We start from the raw sequence: 22,508 nt of genomic DNA, 5'->3' as shown, positions 1-22,508 counted from the left end.
CCCAGCAGGGTGTAGTTTTAGGTCATGCCCAGGACCAGGAGCCTCCAAACCATCCCCATAACTCCTTCCCTTACCTCCAGGATGTTCCACACCTCAAGGGAGCTAGATGGTGCTGCTCCCTCGGCTGCAAGCAGCTAACTGCTGTCTGCCTGGTTGTCCTTTATTTGAAAATAGCCGCCTTAATCAGGCACCTGTCAGCTGCCTGCTCCAGCCCTTAAAGTGGCAGGCACTGAAGGTCGATTGCCACACAGTGGTTCTTAACCTTTTTAAGTACCTCCTTGATAGACTTGAGGCACCCCTCCTAGTTTTCACTCTTTTGACTACCAAAAAATTAGAGCAATTCTTCTGTTGCAAAGAACTCAGAAAATCTATAATATGTCAGAATGTTTTTTGATGCTGTGGATTCCTCTTTGAAATCTCTGGGTTTATCACATGAATCATGTTTGTACACCTACCAGAGCTAACATTGCCTGGCACTCCACAGCAGCCTTGAAAAGATCTCAAGGCATCCCAGGATTTCACAGAATGCTGGCTGAGAATCGCTGCTTTTTAAACATTTTCAGTAACCCTTAGATTGACTGTGTAAATATTGCTAAAAAGATTTTATGTGTTTTTGGGGATTGATTAAAGTTGCATGCTGGAAGAATTAATTAGCTCTAAACAAATTCTGTCTCTTATTAAAGTAGGAGACCTGCATTATCACTGGAGAGAAAAGCATCTGACTCTCAGTAGCTATTTTGCAGTTTATTCTGTAATTTATGTGGTTTTGTCCTTGTCTCTTGCTCATTATAAGTTTTGTTTTATCTATCCTACCCTATCCTAGACACAATTTTGGATTATCCCAATACTGAAAACCTTAAATATTTGATTTACTAAGCATAAACTAACCAATAGCTAATTATACCAAACATTATAAAGTTAGTGTATTTAACTTGTTAGAATGTTCTGTGGGTGCAGTCTTAAATTTAAACACTTTTTTCTCCTTCTGTTTCCAAGTTGTTGTTGTTTTTTGGGAGGGAGTGGGAGTTGTAACTACTTTCAGTTTCTTTTGCGTTCTGTACAGGTGCTGCTGAAATTTTGTAAACTTAATATCTTTGTTGAGAGGTGCAAGAATAGTGAAATTCAACAGTAGTTGTTGCTCTTACACTGTGCTTTCTGCTCTGTCTGAATAATTAATCTTGCTCTTAATGATTTTGGGAACAGTAAATAGTTCTAAGTTCTGTTTAAAATAGATGCTTTGGTTTTTCAGAAATTTTGTATTATACATTTTTTTTCCCTTAAAAATTGACCTTAAAAGTGCATAGTATTTAAAAGTAGACGTGGTTAACTTAACCTATTGATATTGTCATGGGAGGACAGTGGAATTTAGTGTTTTGAAAGGGGGAGGGTGATACAGATGGTGGTGCATCATCATGTAACAATACATTTTTCCCATTAAAAAGAAACAAGAAGTTTAATAATATTATAATAATATTAATAATAACAATATTTAATAAATAACAAGAAGTTTCAATACTGGCAAGTGCAGGATGCTATACTTGGGCAGTAGTAACCAGCAGCACACTTATAAGATGGGGAAACTCCCTTCTTGAGAGCATGGAGGCAGAAAGGGATCTTGGAGTCATTATTGACTCCAAGATGAACCTGGGCCGACAATGCGAGGTCATAGTTAGCAGGGCTAACCAGACCTTGTCGTGCATCCACAGGTGCATCTCTAGTAGGGCCAAGGAGGTGATCCTTCCCCTTTACACAACACTGGTCAGGCCACATCTGGAGTACTGTGTCCAGTTCTGTGCATCCCACTTCAGGAGGGATGTGGACAACACGGGACCCTCAGGAGGGTCCAGAGGAGGGCCACCCGCATGATCTGGGGACAACAGGGCAGACCCTACACTGAGAGACTGCGGGACCTGAACCTTTTCAGCCTTCACAAGAGAAGGCTGAGGGGGGGACCTGGTGACCGTCTATAAACTCACTAGGGGGGACCAGAAGGGTTTGGGAGAGACCTTGTTTCCCCTAGCGCCCCCTGGCATAACAAGGAATAATGTCCACAAGTTGTTGGAGAGTAGGTTTAGATTAGACATCCATAAGAACTACTTCCCTGTCAGGGTGGCTAGGATCTGGAACCAACTTCCAAGGGAAGTGGTGCTGGCTCCTACCCTGGGGGTCTTTAAGAGGAGGCTTGATGCCTACCTGGCTGGAGTCATTTGAGCCCAGTTTTTCTCCTGCCCAGGCAGGGCGTCGGACTTGAAGATCTACAAGGTCCCTTCCGACCCTACTTCTATGATTCTATGAATATGCTAGGCTTCTAGGACAACATTATTCAGTTTAAGATTCAAGGAAAAACAACTATAACAGGGTTTAGGGGAGAGCTAGATACTATCATCATTTGGTGCCATATGGTTACCCCTAATCTACACTATGAACTGAACTATTCCCTGCACCCTCCTCCACAAGTATACTCCATGGCCTGGCCCCAAAATGCTCCTCACTGCCTTTTTTATGCATTGTTCTTGCCCTCTCAAATCCCCCCCAGGTCCAGTGTGTCCCCTGTTTATTCTACAGGTCCTCCACTCCCCCACCACTACTCCCAGCTCAGTTCTAGCCCATCATGCCCCAAGCCACATCAAACCCCACCCTTCTCCCTCATGCTCCACTGAGTCTTACCCTGTCCCCATGAACACACTGCACCCTGCAGAGACCCATCCCCATCAGCCTTCCTGACCCCTCATCACCCCACTGAGCCCTCCCCCTGAGCACCCAGACCCCTCAATTACATGATACCCCAGCCCCTCCTTAGTCCACACCCCTCTACTACACAGGCCTCCATTCCCCTGAAAGCCCCTTGTTGCCTTTTGGTGTCCCTTCCAGCCCCTCACCATATCCACAAGCCTCTTCCCCCTCAGAAACTTTCCAAAAATTTTCCCCACCCCCCATGATCCCCAACCGCAAGGTAAGTGGGAGCATAGCTGTAACTGCTGCTCTCCCTCCCAACAGCATGCCCATCATTGGCTTCTACTGCCCTCCACCCTCAACATACAGAAACAAACAGCTGGGCTCCAAGAAGGACTTGCTTCAGCTGCTTACAGCGCCCATATCTGAGGAGTTTAAGCCTTCTAGGTCTGTCCATGGCTGCATTTATGCCCCCCACAGCCTTCACCATTTGCTGCAATGAATAACCCAGGAAAGATCACTGCAATAACTTACCCATTTACTTCACCTTTGCAACTTCCTCCTGCCTCTCATTGTTGCACCCCTGTGCAGTTCAGCTTATTCTTCAGCCCTGCCCCTTTCCTCCCTGTCTCTGATTTGTTGTGGGTTTGAATCCCCTAAGAACAAAGCCACCCAGTGCAGGCGTGTACCAGGGATCCTGGTTTTCCATGATAAAAATATCACAAATTCTCTGATTAAAAATCTGTGGTTAAAATGATATGCCCCCAACAGACCTGTTGGTGTCCCTCACTCCCCATCTCCACCCCGCAGCCCCCCGGCCCTGCTGGTGCCCTTTGTCCCCCACCCACAGCCTCTGCCCCCCAGCTATGCTTGAAGGGGTCCCCAGCTGCCAGGGCTATGGGGCCAGGGACCCAGGTCTACAGCCCCCTGCCCCCAATGGAAGGCAGCAGCTGCTACAGCAGGAGCATGAACCAGCTCCCCCTTGCTGCTGCCTGCTGCAGGCTCTGGCAGGGCTGGCTCCCAGTGGCACTGTGCACTTCCAGGGACTGGGGGGCCCCCACCCCCCAGATCTATGTGGGGGGTGGGGGCAGGGCAGGTGTGTGCTGCCTCCATGCACACAGAGGAAGTGTGGTCAGGGCAGCACAGAGCTTGCAGCAGCAGGCAGCTTTCGTGCTTGGCCTGCTGTGTCTTGCCATGCCAGTTGCACATGCTGCACTCCAGAGGGCCTGAGGGAGGGCAGCAGGGTGGGGAGCACAGCATTTGTGACCCAGGGTTTGCAGCTGGACGAGCACTCAGGCCAGGGTAGGCAGGGTTTTCAGCCTCCCCACTCCCGGCCAGAGTGCCTGGCAGGCAGACTGCAACCCCCTCTCCCCGTGCCACCCGGGGGGAGGGGGAGCTGGGCCAGAAAGTGCCCAAGCTGGCTGGGGGCTGAGGGAGCGGGGAGGTTTGTAGCCAGCTAGGCACTGTGCCCAGGGTGGGTTGTGGGTTGCAGCCTGCCTGCTTCGGCCAGAGTGCTCAGCCAGTTGCAAACCCCTGCTGCTCCCAGCCAGCTGCAAACTGGAGTGCATGGCCAGGGAGTGCCCAAGCTGGCTGGGGCCTGAGGGAGCGAGGAAGGAGGCGGGGTTTGCAGCCTCCCAGCTGGATGCAAACCTCCCCACTCCCTCAGCCCCCACTCAGCTTGGGCAATCTGCAGCCAGAAGAGGGGGCCTGCAGCTGGCCAGGAGTAGCAGGGGTTTGCAGCTGGCCGAGCACTCTGAAAGGAGCAGGCAGTCTGCAAACCCTCTCCCGGCTGGAGGCTGAGGAGTAGAGAGGTTTGCAGCTGGCCGGGGGAGGGTTTGCAGCTTCCCCACTCCCTGCCAGAGTGCTTGGCCAGCTGCAAACCACCCCTCCTTGGCCGGGGATTGACCAAGCTGGCTGAGGGAGTGGGGAGGTTTGCAGCTGGCTGGGAGCGGTGGGGGTTTGCAGCTGGCCAAGCACTCTGGCCAGAAACAGGGAGGCTGCAAACCCCCTCCCAGCTGCAGTGCCTGGCCAGCTGCAAAACTCCCCAGCTCCCTCAGCCCCTAGCCAGCTTCTTCCCTGCTCTATATCCCCCAAGTCCCTCTTACCTGCAGCAAGAAGTGTGTGCCTGAAGCAGCCTCCGGTAAGTGCAAGTGTCAGGCCCTGCCCTTCCCCCTCTCCCTCCTTCTGCCCCTCAGGGCAGGGTTGGGGCTTTCCTGCCCCTTTTGCAAACAGCTCTTGGAGGCTGGAACTCTGCCAGCCTGCAGAGCTCTTTGCAAAAGCAGGGAAATCTGCAGGTTTCTCTGCTAAAAGAAGAGAAACCATGGTTTTTCTCTAAAAACAGGAAATCCACGTTTTTCTCTGTTTTTCCATGGGAAATGGAAAACACAGATACCTGGTAGTTACACACTTTTTTTTTTCCCTTGGACAAGCTGTGGCATGAGCAGAGGAACATTACTAGGAATAGATAGTGGACAGGATAATGGTAGAAGAAAGCCTATCTTGATTAGTTAAAGACCAAAAGTTGCACGCTGTGGAGTGAAGAGACTAGCAAGAAACAAGTAGGTACTGTGCCATGAAGTTCCATCTCTGCCTGAAGAGAAATGTGGCTGACCCTGACACTTTGTTTACACTAGGACTAGAGCAGGAATCAAAGGTGAGTGCAACGGCACCACCAAACAGGTCCCCCTCCCCACCTCACTCCCTCTTTTGCTCCTGGATATTGCCATTTTCCTGTAAACAGATCCTCAGTCTTGTTCATAAGCATTGGTTGACTATCACTTTCATAGGAACAGAAATAAGTTTAAACATGCTTTTAAGGTGTCTACATAAACACTTTTTATTTTAACTTACATTTGGTTATCCACCAAGTCCCAGACATATGTCCCTTACTTTGCTCGCTGCCTATGCAGCATGGATTTTTGTTCTTTGTCTCCTTACTTGAAGAGGGAAGTTTTCTAAAACAAAACAGGAGCCAAATGACAAGGACATTTAGTTGGAAACAACAATGAAAGGAAGCTTCTCAGAAGAAGAATTGAATGTGACAGTTTAAAACCTGTGTTGCCCAAAAACGGAAAGTAAACTTTTAAAAATAGTAAAATGGTAGAATAGGGATGAACAGTATTGTCCAGCTTGTCCCAAATATAAAGGGGAGAGGAATAGCTGGGTGCTTAATATGATAGAGTGGGAGTAATTTTAAATGCAAAAATCAAACCAGTAACTTTTGCTTATTTTTTTTAGTAATTAAAAGAAAATCCAAGCTTCCTCAGAAAATGTCTTGCTTATCTATGAGTTACTTTCACTGAAAATTTAAAGAACTGCCTTGCCAGGTATGTTTTTTGCTCATCTTTTGTATTCTGTTTCAGATTCTGGATGAAATTGAGGAACATGGTATCAAGATTTACCACTTGCCTGATGCAGAGTCAGATGAGGATGAGGATTTTAAAGAACAGACCAGACTTCTAAAGGTAAAAATACATAAATAGATGTGAAAAAAAAACATGCAAGCTTGGAATTGTTTATCACAGGGGTTGTCACATGCATACCCCTGAGGGTATTTTAAAATGCCCCAGGGGTACACAGGGGTGGGCAGGGATGCAGTGCCACCACCCCATGCCGCTGTCTCGCAGGAGCAAGGCCAGTTCAGGATAAGGCAAGAGCAGGGCTGCACAGACACTGCGCTGCTGCTGCTCTGCCACTTGCCACGGCAACCTTCTCCCCTCCCCGCCGCTAAGCATCCAGCTTGTCACCACTCCCACCACCCATCACAGGGGGGTACACCTGGTTTATCATGTTTTCTGTGAGAATTTCCAGGCTGTCTTAATAAAAGTGCAGATCTTATTTTTGATTTTTTTTGGTTGCTTGATCTTGAGTAAACATGCAAATGCGTGACACTTTATAGAAAATTGGCTTAATTGTATAGTAAAAGTAAAATAGATGCAGGATGCACAGCTGTACTATGTAGTAAATCACTTGAGTCCTGGTTTAAGTTAACTTTTAAAGTGTGTAAAACTTTACTATTTGAGAGTGTTACTAAGTAGAACTTGTATATCTGCTCCCCTAGTTAGTTTCTGCTGAGGTAGGTGTTTGATCAAATGCAGATAAACTACTCTTCTCCCTAGTGGCCCTGCCTGGTAATAACACCTTTCTGTGGAGAGTTAGATTTGGAAGAGCTAGTTTGAGTCTGCTGTTTACCCTGGATTTTACTTCATAGTAAGTTACACTGTAGTAAAGTAAAGTGCATCCTCACCCTAAGGTATGTTACCTCTCTGCCCAAGTTCACCCATGTGGAAAATGAAAATAATATTTACCATCCTCTGGAAGATAGGTTGAAAACTAGAGATGAAATAGCAATAAGCTTTTATGTAGTCTTTTCTTACATTGCTTGCAGACACTTAAATTATTCTTAGATGCACTTTGGTCCTAGTTCACTCATTCTTGGTGACTCTCAATTTTCAGACCAGTATTCCATTTTGTGTAGTGGGATCAAATCAGTTGATTGAAGCCAAAGGTAAAAAAGTTAGAGGTCGTCTCTACCCTTGGGGGGTAGTTGAAGTGGAGAACCCTGAACATAATGACTTCTTGAAGCTGAGAACCATGCTAATGTAAGTGACTACATATCCTTAAACTTACTTGCTTTTATAAGACACGAGCTAATACTGGAATACTTTTCTTAAAGTACTAGGACTCTCAAGGAAGTAGCGCAAACCTTCCTGTATATTGGTTTCATATTGGTTTTCATCAAAAATGGAATCATAATATCTATGCAGAGCTTACCCCTACAAAAAAAAATTAATAGCTTTTTCTTTGGTGCTTTATGACTCGGCAGTCTTTGAAAGGAGCATCCTTATAACGTCAGTCAGGATTTGCACTTGCTTTTCAGGGTGGTCTGTGCTGCTATGTAGAGTTGACATTGCAGTTGCCCTCAGCTGGTCTGGCCTGTGCAGCCGTCCTTCCTTGTGTCATTATACCTTACTGTCCATACCAGAGCTGTGGGCGTTTTTTCCATTTTATGAAATACTGTCCCTTTTAAGCATCAGTCTATTGACAGCTTGTCTCTAGTTAATGGGCAGAAGTGAAGTGTAGACAGATCTGGAAGTTAAAGGTAGGGAAACCTGGGCTTGTACTGCCACAGTTTGACAAAGCTTTCGAGTTTGGGCTGGATTACCACCAGAGTTTGAGCTGTCTCAACATGTATTGACTTACGGGCAACGCTAACTATTGCTCTGTGCTCTGAAGGTATGTCTAAGGCCTGGACTATATGGAAAGGTTGTTTCATCATTAACATAACTTAAATTGGCTTTGAAACTGATGCATTTAAGCAAACAACTATAAAGACGCTCCCTTATTTTGGTAAAACAATGGGGTTATTGATTCAACTTTAAACATTCCCAGCAAGGTGTCTGCATGGTCTCCACTGGAAGTCTTCAAGGGATCATTTGATCTCAAGAGTATTCCTGCCCAAAGCACAGGGGTTGGACGTGATCTTTCGAGGTCCCTTCCAGCCTTTAATATCTATGATTACTCCTATCAGGCTTAGCCCTGTTAAGTGTTAATTCTGTCATATGATTCCTGATTCCAAGTGAACTTGAACTTAAATTTAGGGGTGCACTGATAGATTTTTGGGGCTGATACTGTTAGCCAGTTTTTAAGGAAGCATATTGGCTGATACCTATCCAATTTCCAATACGCAGCCCAGCAGCTTGAAAAGCAGTGTCTGGCTGGTAAGTATGTTGTGGTGGAAGGGGCAGGGAAAGGGGAAGAGCATAGTGGGTACAGATTTGAGGCCCTGCAGTGAGGGAGGGGCTGGGGCAGGGTGCAGGACAGAGCCACAGCTTGTCCAGGGGGTGCAGGCAGCTCCCACTGCTGCACACACCCTGGGAGGACACTGCAGCTGTGTGCATGCACAGGCATTTATCAGCCAAATTATCGGCCATATCAGGCAAAAAAAAAGGCCTATTTCCAATACAGTCAATTTTCTTTATATCGGTGCCAATCCGATTTATTGGACCAATGTATTGTTGCACCTCTGCTTAAATTTAAAGTGAATAAGTGTTCATGCAGGAGTTAGCATTAGCTTAAAATTGCATCTTGGACTATATCAGTATAACTCTACTATATAGTCAAGGCAAAGTGATGCTAACAGTAGCTTCATTATGGATATTGCCATACTTGGCAACTGAATTGTCAAAATACCAAACAAGGAAGATGCAAGGCAGCAACTCAGCTTTCAGTGCATTTGTGCTCATGGCCCCATGCTTCTGGACTTTTATTCTGTGGAGGTGCCGCTTTTTGCCAGGCAAGTGTTTATTGCAAGAATTGTCAACTTTTTTGATGCACATTTATGTGGTTATCCCTCCTTCACTGTTATGCACATCTGATTGTACAGACTTCTGATCATACAGGGATGCTAAGCAGAGAAACTCTTCTCAGATCTTTCTGGTTTGACTTAAAAATGAGGAGAGATTATTTCACTAATTCTTTCAAGTTTGATCCAAGGTGCTTCGGACATAGGAAAATAGGGATGGAAGGGACCTCACGAGCATCTAGTCCAGCCCCCTGCTCAAGGCAGAGTCATTCCCAACTAAACCATCCCAACCAAGTGTCCATCTAACCTAATTTTGAAAGTTTCCAGGGATGGCGATTCCATAACTTCTCTAGGTAGCTTGTTCCAGTGCTTGATTAACCTCATAGATGGAACATTTCTCCTAATCTCCAGCCTAAATTTCCCTTGCTTTAACTGGAGGCTATTGCTCTTAGTCCTGTCCCCTGTGGCCACAGAGATAAGCCCATCTCCATCCTCTCTCTAATTATAATTATAATCTCTGTAATTGCCCTTTTAAATACCCCTTCAGTCTTTTCTCCAGACTCAGCCTTAGTTCTTTCAGTCTTTCCTCATAAGATTTGCTTCCCAGGCCTCTAATCATTTTTGTCCCTCTCCGCTGAACTCTTTTTAGTCTGTCCACATCTTTCTTGAATTGTGAGGCCCAAAACTGGACATAGTACTCCAAGCGAGGTATCACAAATACTGAGTAGAACTGAAGAATCACTTCCCTTGATTTTCATATGACACTCCTAATACAACCTAATATGCTTTTGGCTTTTGTTGCAAAAAACCCACAAACAAAAAAAATTGTAATTCCTAAGTCTTTCTGTGCAGTATTAAAGCCTAGCTAATCATTCCTCAGTCTATATTTGTAAATGCAAATATATATTGTATGCACAAATATAAACTGCAGAATGATTAGATATTCCATCCCAAGTGCAGGACTCTGCGCTTGTCCCTGTTGAATTTCATCTAGTTGATTGCAAACTATATCTCCTGAATGACCAGATTCAGGTCATTGTGGATCGTGGATCTTGGCTCTACTCTGGAATATCTGCAATTCTACCCAATCTGCAAATTTGCTAAGTGTGTGCTTAATACCAGTATACAAATCGTTAGTCTTGATGTGTACTCAGTTTGAAATGAATAACATTTCTGCAGTAGAATACAGCCTTGGAAACTTTAAAGTTAGGCTAGAGCTTCTTAAAATAGGAAAGGAAGGAGGAGAACTAAGGTCATCCCATTGTTACATTTTATACAAGGTCTTCAAGGAGAAGAGAAATCCCTGTACAAATTAGTGGATCAGGTGCCTCAGAATTGCTACCTCCATTTTATAATTACAGTTGTCTTAAAGTGGTGTGTGCAGTGCATATTCCTCATTGTAGGAATTAAGGAGACTCTGCTTTGTGCCACAGGCATTTTAATCATTTATTGTAGGCAGTCCCGCAAGTAGGATTATGCAGAGATTCTCCCTAAATTCCAGGTATGTGCCACTTTGATAAAATTTTAATTTTAATAAACTAGTTGTTTTATTGGAAGGGTGCATGAGGTGATAACTCTTTTAAAAAACTCTGGAAGGAATGACTTGTCTAGAGTTTCTAGTATGTGATACCGTTGCATAATAAATAGTTGAGCTCAAATGACGCATACAAATTATCCTGAGATGGTTGCATTCCACATGAGCAAATGGTGGAATGTATCCAACACTGAAAGGCAAAGCATTTTATCCAAACAAACTCTAGGCTTAACAGGAATCAAAACTATGTTGAACAGGAACAGCCTTTTTCTCTGTGCTTGGAAATGGAAGCATTTCTGTTCTGTAAAGAAATCCAGGCTCCTTTCCACTTTCTAGCATGCACCTGCTAGAAGCAAGAGTAAAGCTTCTAAAATAGCGGACACTTTGTTTCTTGGCCTGCCCTAGGCAGGTTAGGAAAAGCAGTGTGTTCCCACACATTGTGATGGCCTCTGCATAATTATTGTAGTTCTGAACTACAGAAATAATCTTTTTATTTAGTGGTTGAATTGAAAAACCCCAGATCTTTGTGTTGTCATACTAAATTTAATTTGTAACAGTTAAGTGTTTGATTGTATGCAGTTAGAAATTAAACCTGTCAAATTACTTCATTTTGGCAGTCCAGAAACATCTTTTTGACTTTTTCAGAACCTCTTCTAACTTTTAGCCAACTGTGTATCCTTGCAGCCAATGTTAAGGAGCATTAGGCTGTCCTGCTCTAAAAAGATGACTAGAAATCCTAATTGTCATTTAAAATAAAAAAGCCCTTACTACTGAAAGATGGGATGAGGGGTTGAGTGTGTGACTAACATGGTTTCTAAAGAAACAGTGTACAAGCTTATGTTATGTGGCTTCTTCCTCCCTCTGTTTTTCAGGGGAGGGAGAATATTAATTGTTGAGTGTAAGAAATACCCATAATTCTTTCCACGTGGAGAGCTACAAGGGAAAACAGCACTTGGAGACCTCACCTGCTCTGTCCTTTAGATTAGTATGGGATAGGGAGTAACGGAATCCAGCAGAAGCTTCCTCCAAACATTTAACAGTGCTAGGCCTGACGGGAGCAATGGGACTTTGAAGAATAGAAAAGGGAGAATTTTTTTGAATTTTTCTTCAAACTGCCTGAGCAAGCTATGCCAAATACAAGATACATTTTCACTATAAATTTTTATCTCCTTTCAGCACCCATATGCAGGATCTTCAGGAGGTGACCCAGGACCTTCACTATGAGAACTTCCGCTCTGAGAGACTGAAAAGAGGCCCACGGTTGTTATTTCATGGTTACTTTGTACTCGTGTATCTTTTGAACTTGCTTATCTGTCTCTTTCTCAGACCTGACCTTTCACTTGAGGGATTCTGTATCATGGAATGACCTGGGATAATAATCAAAAACGAGTTTGATTGATCAGCTTTTCTTCTAATGCTTAGGAGTTGATTCCATTTTTCTATTGTTTTGGTACATCTGAACAAAAAACTGAGTTGTTGGAATAGGAATACTTTCAGAATATTTGAGATGGAAGTCATTTTGAAGGCACTCATGATGTCATTACTCTTTCCTGAATTGTTCCTTTTTTGGGTGGTATTGGAAACCAGTCACTGAATACAGCTCAAAATTCTTTCTATTGTCATCTGAATTTGCCTTCTAAATAACAAATAGGTTGAGTCCTGCAGAACCCACCGCATGCTAATAAGAAATGAATTGCAAGAGGTCTTCTATCTCTGGGGCACACTTTGAACTTGAGGTAGAATTATCAAACTTATTATCTTTCACAGGGACCCACACAACCTTGCATTTTGTGAGTCAAGCCATGTACATTTCTAGCGGTGAAAAATTTATGCTGCTAGAAATCTTTTTCCTAGCAGCATAAATTTCTACATTTCCCCTGCCTTGTACCTTCCTGAGACCAGGGTGATCCTGGTCTTGGAGAAGTGTGCAGGAGCTTGCAACTGGTTTCTGAGGGGACTGGATTGCAGAGTAAAGCTCCCTGTCTGCTTCTCACGCTGGGGACTGTGGTGTGAGAAGTGGGCAGGGGCTTGCCACTGTCCTCCTTGCACTTTGCTCTCGGATGCCAAGCCCTGAAGCAAAGCCCCCATCCACTCCATACCCCTGGGACTCGGGCATGAGTGCTTTGCCTTGCTATCCCAGGGAGAGCTTTGCCAACCCTGGTTCCTGGCCCTGCAAGCTTTAAGTTGCCATGTGTGCTGCTCAGGTGGTCTGCACATTTGGCATTTAAGGCCTCCTGTCCTGGGACAGGTAAAACCTCCTTGAGCCTGCTTCTGCACAACTCTTACTTCCTCTTGCCACTTGTACTGTCCAGCTAGGCTGCAGGGTGGCCAGTGGGGCTGGGAACCAGGCTTGGGGAGGTTCCTTCTGAAAAGGAATGCTTTGTTTTCACAAAATAGTTCTATGACACAGTTTCCTTAAACCTTAAAATCCTGTTACAAGAACATTATTTTGTGTTCTGCCAATGGTTCACACTTTTTGCCTTGTTTAGTTGTCAGAAAACTGTGCCTAGTTAGACCATTTTGTCTGGCAGTTTTCCCATAGAGGTTGGGCAGGGAGACCAGGAGCTGAAGCCTCAGGGCAAGAGTCAAGTGGAAAGGAAAACTTGGGTTTTTTTGTCTAAAATGAAGACCATCTCAAATAAGAGAAGTATTCATTTTAAGTGCTGTTCTACAGGTTTCAGCCACTAGAGGGTTATATGGTCACATATATAAGTGGATCTAAACCACCAAACTGCATATTTCTTCAGTGGAGTTTGACTGGGGTTCTGGAGGCAGATCCAGATCTGTCAGTTATTAGAACAGGAATTGGTCTCAACTTTTCATGGTAGCCTGTAATTTCAATTCTCCTTTCAGCTAGCACACTGTTCTCACTTTTCAAACAAACATACTGCTGTATCTTTTGAAATTCAAACCCCTCTAGAGTGTTTGAAGGCAGCTTGGGCTATAAAGTACTAGAATCACCTAAATTCCAAGCTGGAGTGCTCTTTTTAAGTTGCATTGGGTTGTTTACGTTGCAGCTAAAATGAAACTGCTTATGCATGGATTCTTATCAGGCACGGTAATACTGCTCTTCTCTACTGTACATGGGAGAAACCTGTATTTTGATCTTTTAGTTCTGAATAAATAATTCCCTTTTGCCTTATCTCCTACACCTCCATTCATTACTACAAAACAAATTTCTCTGACTTTGGTTTTTTCCTCAATAAGTTCTCTGAACAATCTTGCATTAAAAAAAGAAAAATCCATGTCATGTTCCTTCCAAATTTGCCTAAATGAAGAAGGGAGAGGTTTTTGCCAGTTAATGATAGGTTTTTCCATGTGCAGTCATGAAAACCATAGCAAGATTTATATATTATTTCTATAATTTGTGTATACATATACAGCAACTTTTCTTACCAAACTAACTGTACTCTATTAGGCAACCTGATTCATGTCTGATATGTAATACAGTAGGAAGAAGGAGTTAAGATTTTGCTCTCATGTAGTTAAGGGCACATTCTAGTACCTTGAGAATTTTATTTGCACTAGTCCTACATCTTTAACGGCGTTTAGGTACTTTACTCCTATTGATTTAAGTTAGGTGCATAAATAGATTTGAAGATCTGGCCCTTTAGTTCTTAAGCAAAAAGCTTTTGTCATCTTAAAGGTTTTAATAATTCGTGCAGGTCTCTTAGATTTTTGATAGCAAGCTTGTGATGTGAAAAAGTTCTGTATCTTTCACATCAGAAGAAACTTACCAGCTTTAGGAGTTGGCAGTATTTTGTGGAAGGACACCTGGTAGACATTAGCTTTAGATTTTCTAAGCAAAGCACCATCTGGTTTAAAATATCACTTGCATACATGTGCTCATAGATTGACTATCTTTTTCTTAAACTTGCTCTTCGATTTAGGCATGTAGGAATGCCAGCTCATGTGTGTTTTCTAAGGTGTGATTTTGAAAAACAGCATTAATTGCATCTCTGAAGAGGAAGAGAGAAGGCTGGGGTGCTAGCAATTCCTAACTTCTAACCTGGGGATGGTAAATGATGCACTTAGCTAGCTTACATCAAATAGCTGTTACAGCACACGTTATGTTTTTTAAAAAAACAACAAAAAATGCAATGAATGTACTTAAATGCTGTTTAGATGCAGTACTAATGCCCAAATACAGAGCAAGAATGAAAGCCGCCTTAACTCAGAACAAACAGGAACATTCTGACTTCTGTACCTGATTCTCTTAAGCTTTCTTTTTTGCTTTCCTTCTTTTGGGGCATGGGTGAGGAAATTATTTGTTCTGAAAGGTTTGTTTTTATTAAATGTTTCACAACTAATGTGGGGAAAGTGCCAGGATAAATCTTCCAGGTATTTGAATACTTTCCATATAAGACAGCGTAAAGCTAGTTCCAAATGAGACTTTTTTTTTTGGTTGTGAGCAAATGCAAAGCTGTCATTGAGAGTTGAATTAAATTGGAAGGCGCAGATGTTTTTTGAAAAATACTTATGCCTCCTTTCTCATCCTAGGACAGTAGAAGATGAAGAAGTGAATAAAGACCAGATTTTGCTGGAAAAGGAAGCTGAAGTAAGAATACTTTTACAGTAAAGTGCTGACCTATCTTTGAAGAAAAATATACTTATATATATATCCTACTTGGTCTAAAAGATTTTTGTATGTTGTTTTCCTGTGAAAGTTGCTTTTTAGTTTAACAGTTAGTACGCGTGCAACTTGAATGCTGAGAGCATTTTCTGATTAAAGAATTACCACTGCTCTTCTGCTCCAGTAATTTAGAGCCTGATTTTTGCCATTCCAACTTGGATTGCTGAAGATAACTATATGGAGCTTTTAAACTCCAGGTTGGCAGCTTGATTCTGTTTGAATCGGAAAGTAGGTACCATCTTGTGACTGTGTTTGCGTCCTTCTGTGAGTGAGCTGTGGCTCAGTCCATTTCCTAGGGGATAGACAATCATGTCATACTACAGCAGCTAATCATGGTGTGCATTCTTAGCAGGGTCTTAAGGACCAAGTTAAGTCGACATTTTCTTGCCACCAGCACAAGCCTTCTGGGGCAATGTGTAGCCATAAGAACAGGGCAATAGGAAGAAGCTTGTGTATTTTAGCGATGGTGATAAATGAAAAAGTTCAGAACTCTTCATGTGGTATCTTTTTCTGAATGTAAATACACATCAGAAAATAAAACTTCACACTTGGCAGATGGTTAGTCTTTGGTGAGAGTTAGTTGCTCAACCATTATGTACTGTGATTTGAATTTGCATTTGAACATGCAGCCTGACAATTAGTCAACTGACTCTTCAGTTACTAAATTCTTCCAATCTTTGCTTTCCTACAGGCAATCTTCTAATTCCTATTCATTTAAGCATATTGAGGCTTTACTGTGTTTCAATAACAGTAAATAGTTTTGAGCTCTTAAAGATTAACTTTTTTTAATCCATTTAATTTCATACAGTAACCAGAAAAATTACACGGAGTGAAAAAAGGCTTGTGCTGAAATATGTTTGGCAATTTGGCTGGATCACAAAAATAATATCCATTTATCTTACACAATAAGTTGTTTAAAGTCTGTAGTGTATGAAAAGAAGCAGATATTAAACAGAATTGTCGAAAAGCATTTGTAGTTGGCCACAAAATGTTAGTGCATACCAAAGTTTGTCATCAGTATGTTAGCATGTATTAGGTTATCTTTATACTTGTGGCAACAAAGAGTCATGTTCTGAGGAGAAAAGGCTAATAGACTTCCTGTGCTGTTGTTTTACAGCTTCGTCGTATGCAAGAGATGATTGCAAGAATGCAAGCTCAGATGCAGATGCAGATGCAGAGCGGAGAGGAAGAAAGTGCAGTACATGGACACCATGTATAAAATCTTGGTAAGACTTTCACACTATTGATGTAACGATTTCCTGAAATTAAAAAAAATCCTTTTGTTATAGGTGTTTCAAGGAATTGGCAAATAATCCTAGCACAGGAGCTTGCTTTTTTTTTTTTTTAAGAAATCATTCTTAGTACTTCATACTGATATTTGAAAAAGTTTACACAGGTGCTTTTGAAGGGGAATAACTCCAATATCTGGAAGTCATTATGTATGTGTAAATCTTCAGGCTTAATTGGGTATTATTTTTAATGGAAAAGGTACTAGGAAAACTAGATTTTATTCAATTTGGTAGAAAATGTGGTGGTAATGTGTATGGGGGGTGATAATGTGTCAGGGGGACAGTCCAACTAAGAACCAGAGGAAACTGATAGTGAACCTAAGGTCTCACTAGTATGCAGTTCTAATTTATCTAAACACTTACTTTGTTTATCATTTAAGTCCACCTTTTTTACTTGACTTTTCTGGAAAAAAGTAGTTATTCCAATGTTTTGAGCAAATGTTGATTTTAAGATGGCTAACCGTTATGCAGTCATGAATTTAACATGGCCTAGTTGGTTAAATGGCATCAGTAAATTTTGATTTACATCTGTTCATAGTCATTATACAACACTCCATGCCAGCAAATTTTAGCTGTGCCATTATGGTCTGTGCATTCATGACTTTTAGGACTGGTTAATGCAATATACCACACAGTTTTTTGTTCTGATCACCAACTGATTCAGAACACAGCAGCACTATTTGAAACCCCCCCTCAAGCCATCAAGGGCAAAATTGCTCTGTTGCACATCTTGCTCTATTTGTTCCTTGATGAATAACAATCAAAGCCAAAGTTTTTGTTGTTGACTTTAAACACTTCTGTTGGACTGATCCGGATTACTCAGGGCATTGCTTCATCTTGCATAAGCATGGTCTCCAGCTGCTTTCCACTGGAACAATAAAGCCAACTTTGCTAGTGAAACTTGATGGCATATCCTGTGTCTTGAAGAAATTGTTGAACCCTGCTCTAACCTCTATAGTAGTACCAAAAAAAAAATTTCATTGACTTGCAAATGCAGGTGAGAGGGGAAAAAAACAGAAATGTAATGAGTTCTGATTCTTGGGATGGGTGCAGTATGAATATAGAATGTATTGTGCTTGGACTACATTTGCTTAATTCTAGCAGCTGATCAGGAAGTGTTTCAGAATGCTTGCTTCTGCATGTCTGCTTATCTGAAAGAAAACTGAGATTCTTTTAGGATTCTCATCTGCAGGAATTGGCCCTGTCAGGCTGAAATCAGTTCTCTTTTAATGATGCTGATGTGGGTCATAGCTGTTCCATTTAATAAAGGGAGGAGTGGTAATTTAATAGCTCATCTAATAATGTTGGGCTGCCATGCAGCATTCCTGGAATCCTGGCCCTTTCCATGTTGGAGAGGGACAGAACTCTTGCATCTTCACTGAAGTGATCAATTTGCAGTCACTTCTGGAGATTTCAAGTTCATCTAAAGATGCATTTCTAGAATCAGAGACAGATCTTGGTCTGTTTGCAAAAGTATTAAAACTTCAAAGAAATTTCTTGCTTCCAGTCTTATTCAGAACGCATGGACCAAGTAGTCAGATTGCACTTTTTCTTTGTCTAAAAGTTGCACTATTTTCTGTGGTCTTCTACATAATCATGATTGGGGAGGGAGGTGATCCATGAAACCAATCACTCAAGATGTTGGCCTCCTAAAAAAAAAAAAAAAAAAAAAAAGACAAGTCCTGGAGAACATTCATAATGTCTCATTCTCTGCACTTCTCATAAATGTATATATTCTTAAATGTAAACTGGATGATAGTAGCAGAGTCAAAAAAAAAAAATGGAATGGGTCACAGTACTTTCCCCCTATCTCCAAACTCTTAAGAGCAGAAGAAAAGCCATCAACCATCTGGTAGTAGGTTGCAGAGTACTATGGTATTCTCTTGTGCTGTTGTACTGCCCTGGAGTAGAGGAGTGGACATACATTATGTATGCTGATGTACTTAAACTTTTAAATGACTGCTGCTGGCTTCCCACCCCCACCTTTTGATCATGCAAATGTGGGATAAAAAGTTAACTGTGCCTGTATATCGCTATATATTATATCTGCTTCATTGGTGTAAAATGCTGATTACACCAATGTAACCATGTTTTGTCTGGGTCTCAAATGCCTTTGAGAGCTCAGCCAAAGTTCTTGCCAAAGATAATGACTCCCATCTCAGTGAAATACCATATTTGCCTGTTCTCTTTTTGTCAAGTTGTATCCTGTGAAATGCACCTTAAACTTCACGCCTTTGATGTCCTCAAGCCTCTAGATCCTTTCATCTGAGGGGGACCAAGCCATTTATAGTGCTCCTTCAGTCTGTTTATGAAAGCAGAATTAGCCCTATGAAATCATCAGCCGTTGAAAGTGACAGCCCAGCCCAAGGGAAAAGTAGTAGCTTTTATAGCTTTGGGAAATGTTCCAGGGCATAGGGCATCTACTTGTAATGCATATGGTTACGTAGCATCACTGCATAGTAGAAGCATCAAGATCTGCTGCCTGTTTTCAGTTTTACTGAAGATAAATATCTAGAGTCTCCCTCAGCAGTTCCCTCCATCCCTCAGAGTAATCTAGATCTCTGCTTGAGAATCATCTACAGTGGAATATATGTATGGTCCAAGCACTAGAAGAAAGTTACCACATGTTAATTGTGGTTGTGGTTTGCATATATTTTAATAGGCTTCCTCTTTCCTTACTTTACAATAAGTGTTGTAAATATCTTGATTCTGGTGAAGAAGCCAAATAATGTTTGCACTTGCCCTGCTTTTAATACTCTTTAGCAGGAAGTATGAAGGTGCTCAGGGTGTGGGTATAGTCTCAACGGTCAACAAAGAATCTAGACTTGTATACATAAGGTGCATATGCACCAAAACCAGAGTAGAGATGTGTCCAACAAGTCTCTTACCATGCTTACTGAAAAGGAGGTAACCATTTCTTGCCTTCTCCCACAGGTGTGTTCTCATGCTCCAGAATTCATGTACTTCTGACAAAGCATGTATTGGTAAGTTTTGTGTGATGAATCTTAGAAATGTAGACCTACATATAGGATGGCAAAGAGGCTGTTTACCACGGATAGGCCAGCCTACAGCTTTGTTTTGTGCTCCTTGCCCTCTCTGCCCCTGTGTTCTCTCCCTGATCTACCATATGCCACACACACAAGCTGCCTGTGCCATGCATACATGCCACAGGTTGGCCATCCATCGTCTAAATGATACCTTCACCAGAATACCAGTTTTGAAGTTTACAGTTACAAGATGGCTAATCTTAATCCATATTTCTGCTTCCTTTTTTCCTGCAGATTTCATACACAGACCAAGAGGAAGCATTGCATACTTGAGAGAGACAGTGTGATGTGTTCAACAGGGAAAGATGCCTTTTAGCCAACCTGTGACTTGGAATTTACTTTAGTTTCATGTGACAGATACATTAGTGGTAACTTTTTAAATTTCGTAATAAGTCATAGTCAGTATTTTATACATAATATGTAGTGTGTCTTTGCTTATTTTAGTAATTCTTATAACGAGCTCTCTTTCTGTTTCCTAATATATTAGGGTTACACATGGATATCCAGTCTTTCCTAAGCTGACTTAGTCAGTCTATTTGTATAGCTCACTAGTAATGTTACTTTACTTCTTACACCTAGAAATACTGGGTTTCAGTAATAGCTTGTTCAGCAGTGCAATATTTGGCTAATTAGGAAGTCCTTTAATGCCAAGTTGTATTTTTTTGTTTCTTGCAGCAGTTACAGTTGTGTGCCTTTGAAACTCAGCCTTTTGTCTGCTTGTCTGGTGCAGACTAGCCATTTCCTTGGCATCACAAATGTCTAATTAAAAATAAGATATGCTTGTTGTCTTAAAAGCATTTTTGCTCAATTCCATCTTTCTTATTGAGAAACACTCTATACTTAAAAGGCAGCAGATGTTATCATTCTCAAGTTTATCTTAAGGGGAAATATCATCTAGATTCCATTTACCTATAGGCTCCCATTTACTCCGCAGAATATTTTTTTGGTTTTTTGTGAGCCACCACAAAACAGCCTTGTTCTTTTGGTGCCATTACAGCAATAGTAAATTGGAATAATGCCCCCAAAAACATGCCCTAGTTTTTCAGCAGCTTTCAAAACCTGGCAGATGTTTTTTTTTTAAAATGGAAAGCGATAAAATCTAGAGAAAGAAAGCTCTTGCTTAAGTTTTAGATTATTTTGAGGTCATTGGAAACAAGCTAATTGTATCAAAGAAAAGGTTTCATATTTCAGATGGAAATCTTGCACAGAAAGATAAAGGGCCCCATGCTCAATAAATCAAGAGCCTGCTTTACTGGCTACCTCAGTAATGAAAGTGGCTGTAATAATTTTGTGGTGGCCCTGTGGTGGTGGTAGTGGGTGCCAGTCACTCCTTCAATCCAAGGTCAGTTGTCTTGATGCTGGTGGTGGAAGCTTTTGCAGACTCTTCTTTTTTTTGCCTCAATTTTCTCTGGTCCTCTTATTTTGTGTTCAGTACATGATGCAGCTGTTACAGCTTATACCCACAAGCTGACATGGTAAACAGTCATGTTCTCTGCTGAATGACTGATCTTGCCTTTTCTGCCTCGAGTGCCAACTGGATTTACTAATATGATGTGCTACTGCAAAATGTAGTTACCAGAGCATCTGACAATCAGCCAGTGCCAAAGGCCTAATGCAAATGGGCACCATTACAGAATGTTGTTGCTATATCTGAGCTCATCCACAGCAACAACCTTTTTAAATTCATTTTTCCATTGTTTTGAAGAGATGAGGAGTAATTTGACTTATTCCTGCATCTAATCTTTTTAAATGCCCTGAACTTTTGCTTTAATGAGAACTAAATGACTAGTTTTAAATGAGCCTTCCTGCTGAGCAGCTCAGATGTTGATCTATTCTGGTATTACTATTTACAAATGTTTATATTCTGAGTATCTTGTCTAAATGCAAAATAAAACTTGCCACCATAACCTATACTGCCTCCTAACCAACTGTCATTCTTAGAGCTGTGCGCACTGCTACTGATCTCTCTTGGTATTGGCACACCATGAGGGAAGCAAAATCTTCGTTAGATGCACAGAGGTGATAAGTTTTTTCTTCCCAGACAGGTCGATACCAAACTAATATAAAACGATTAAAAATTTCTTTTCCTATTTTGCCTTTTCCAATACAAAGAAATAAAATATTACCAGGGGAAAATATTTAGCAAACTGCTTTACAGAATACAGAATATGGTTGTTATAAATATACCATAAATATCAGTTTTAAATGTTACTGAAAGCATGAGTGAATATTTTAAAGTACATGACTACTTTTAAAATGACCACTGGTATACTGCAGCCATATACCTCTGCACTTTAAAGTTGCTCAAATTACATCTGTTACATGTTCTCAGGTGTAGTCCATCTTGCCAAGGAAAACTATTCTGTAACATTTCAGTATGTTTTTATGTTAGAAGTCAGTACTGTAATATAAACTGTAATAATACTCCTAACCAGTGTTAAAAAGAAAACTGTGAAAGCTAATATGTATGCAAGGGATGAGTACATGCAAAATCCTATGTGTACATTAGTTTAAATTACATTGTTTTCCCTGTATTCCCTTCTTATGCTGAGTTCTGTTTGGAACAAAAAAAACAATTTTGTGAGTCTGCTATGCATTTAGTCCAGAATTGCAGTTTGATCTCTACCTGTGGAATTGTCTTATGCAAAGTCCTGACATTTTAGAGTAGTATATGTATGTTTAAAAACAGTTAACTTCAGTAGAGTTTTATGGTTGGTTTTTAAGCAAATAGTTTTAAAATTACTATTTCTAGAACGGGAAATGTTCTTACTTTTGCAGTGAAAGAAAGTGTAAGTTCATACAACTTGCTATTTAACTGATTAAACTTTTATATGACAGTTAATTACTTTCACCTACACTCCGCTGTTGTGGGGATAAGACCTCTGTGCTTCTGTTGTTTTTTTGTTTTTTTTTCTTTTTTAGGCTCTTGATTGGAGTTGTCATTGTTTTTATCCAGTGACTTGAAAGATTTATTTTTAGTCTTTTATATCATTTTCAAACTCCTTTTCAATATGAAGCAAAGCCACAT

At 41.4% G+C, this 22,508-nt stretch overlaps 1 protein-coding gene across 2 annotated transcripts in view; it reads left to right on the top strand.

Annotated features, from left to right (window-relative positions):
• Positions 1 to 20,245, top strand: part of SEPT2 (septin 2) — a 37,183-nt gene extending 16,938 nt beyond the window's left edge. For both annotated transcript variants that reach the window (XM_019543023.1, XM_019543025.1), the window contains exons 8-14: positions 6,036 to 6,137; positions 7,129 to 7,274; positions 11,688 to 11,771; positions 15,012 to 15,069; positions 16,262 to 16,370; positions 19,368 to 19,417; positions 19,715 to 20,245. In XM_019543023.1, coding sequence (XP_019398568.1) covers positions 6,036 to 6,137; positions 7,129 to 7,274; positions 11,688 to 11,771; positions 15,012 to 15,069; positions 16,262 to 16,363 — 492 coding nt within the window. In that variant the 3' untranslated portion in view covers positions 16,364 to 16,370; positions 19,368 to 19,417; positions 19,715 to 20,245. The remainder of the gene's footprint in view (positions 1 to 6,035; positions 6,138 to 7,128; positions 7,275 to 11,687; positions 11,772 to 15,011; positions 15,070 to 16,261; positions 16,371 to 19,367; positions 19,418 to 19,714) is intronic.
• The last annotated feature ends 2,263 nt before the right edge of the window (positions 20,246 to 22,508 follow it).

Source organism: Crocodylus porosus, unplaced genomic scaffold (genome assembly GCF_001723895.1).
Source record: "Crocodylus porosus isolate Cpor-Errol unplaced genomic scaffold, CroPor_comp1, whole genome shotgun sequence".
In the NCBI taxonomy this organism is placed as follows: Eukaryota; Metazoa; Chordata; order Crocodylia; family Crocodylidae; genus Crocodylus; species Crocodylus porosus.
The sequence above is the reverse complement of the archived record's forward strand: the minus strand, read 5'-3'. Positions and strand labels throughout refer to the sequence as shown.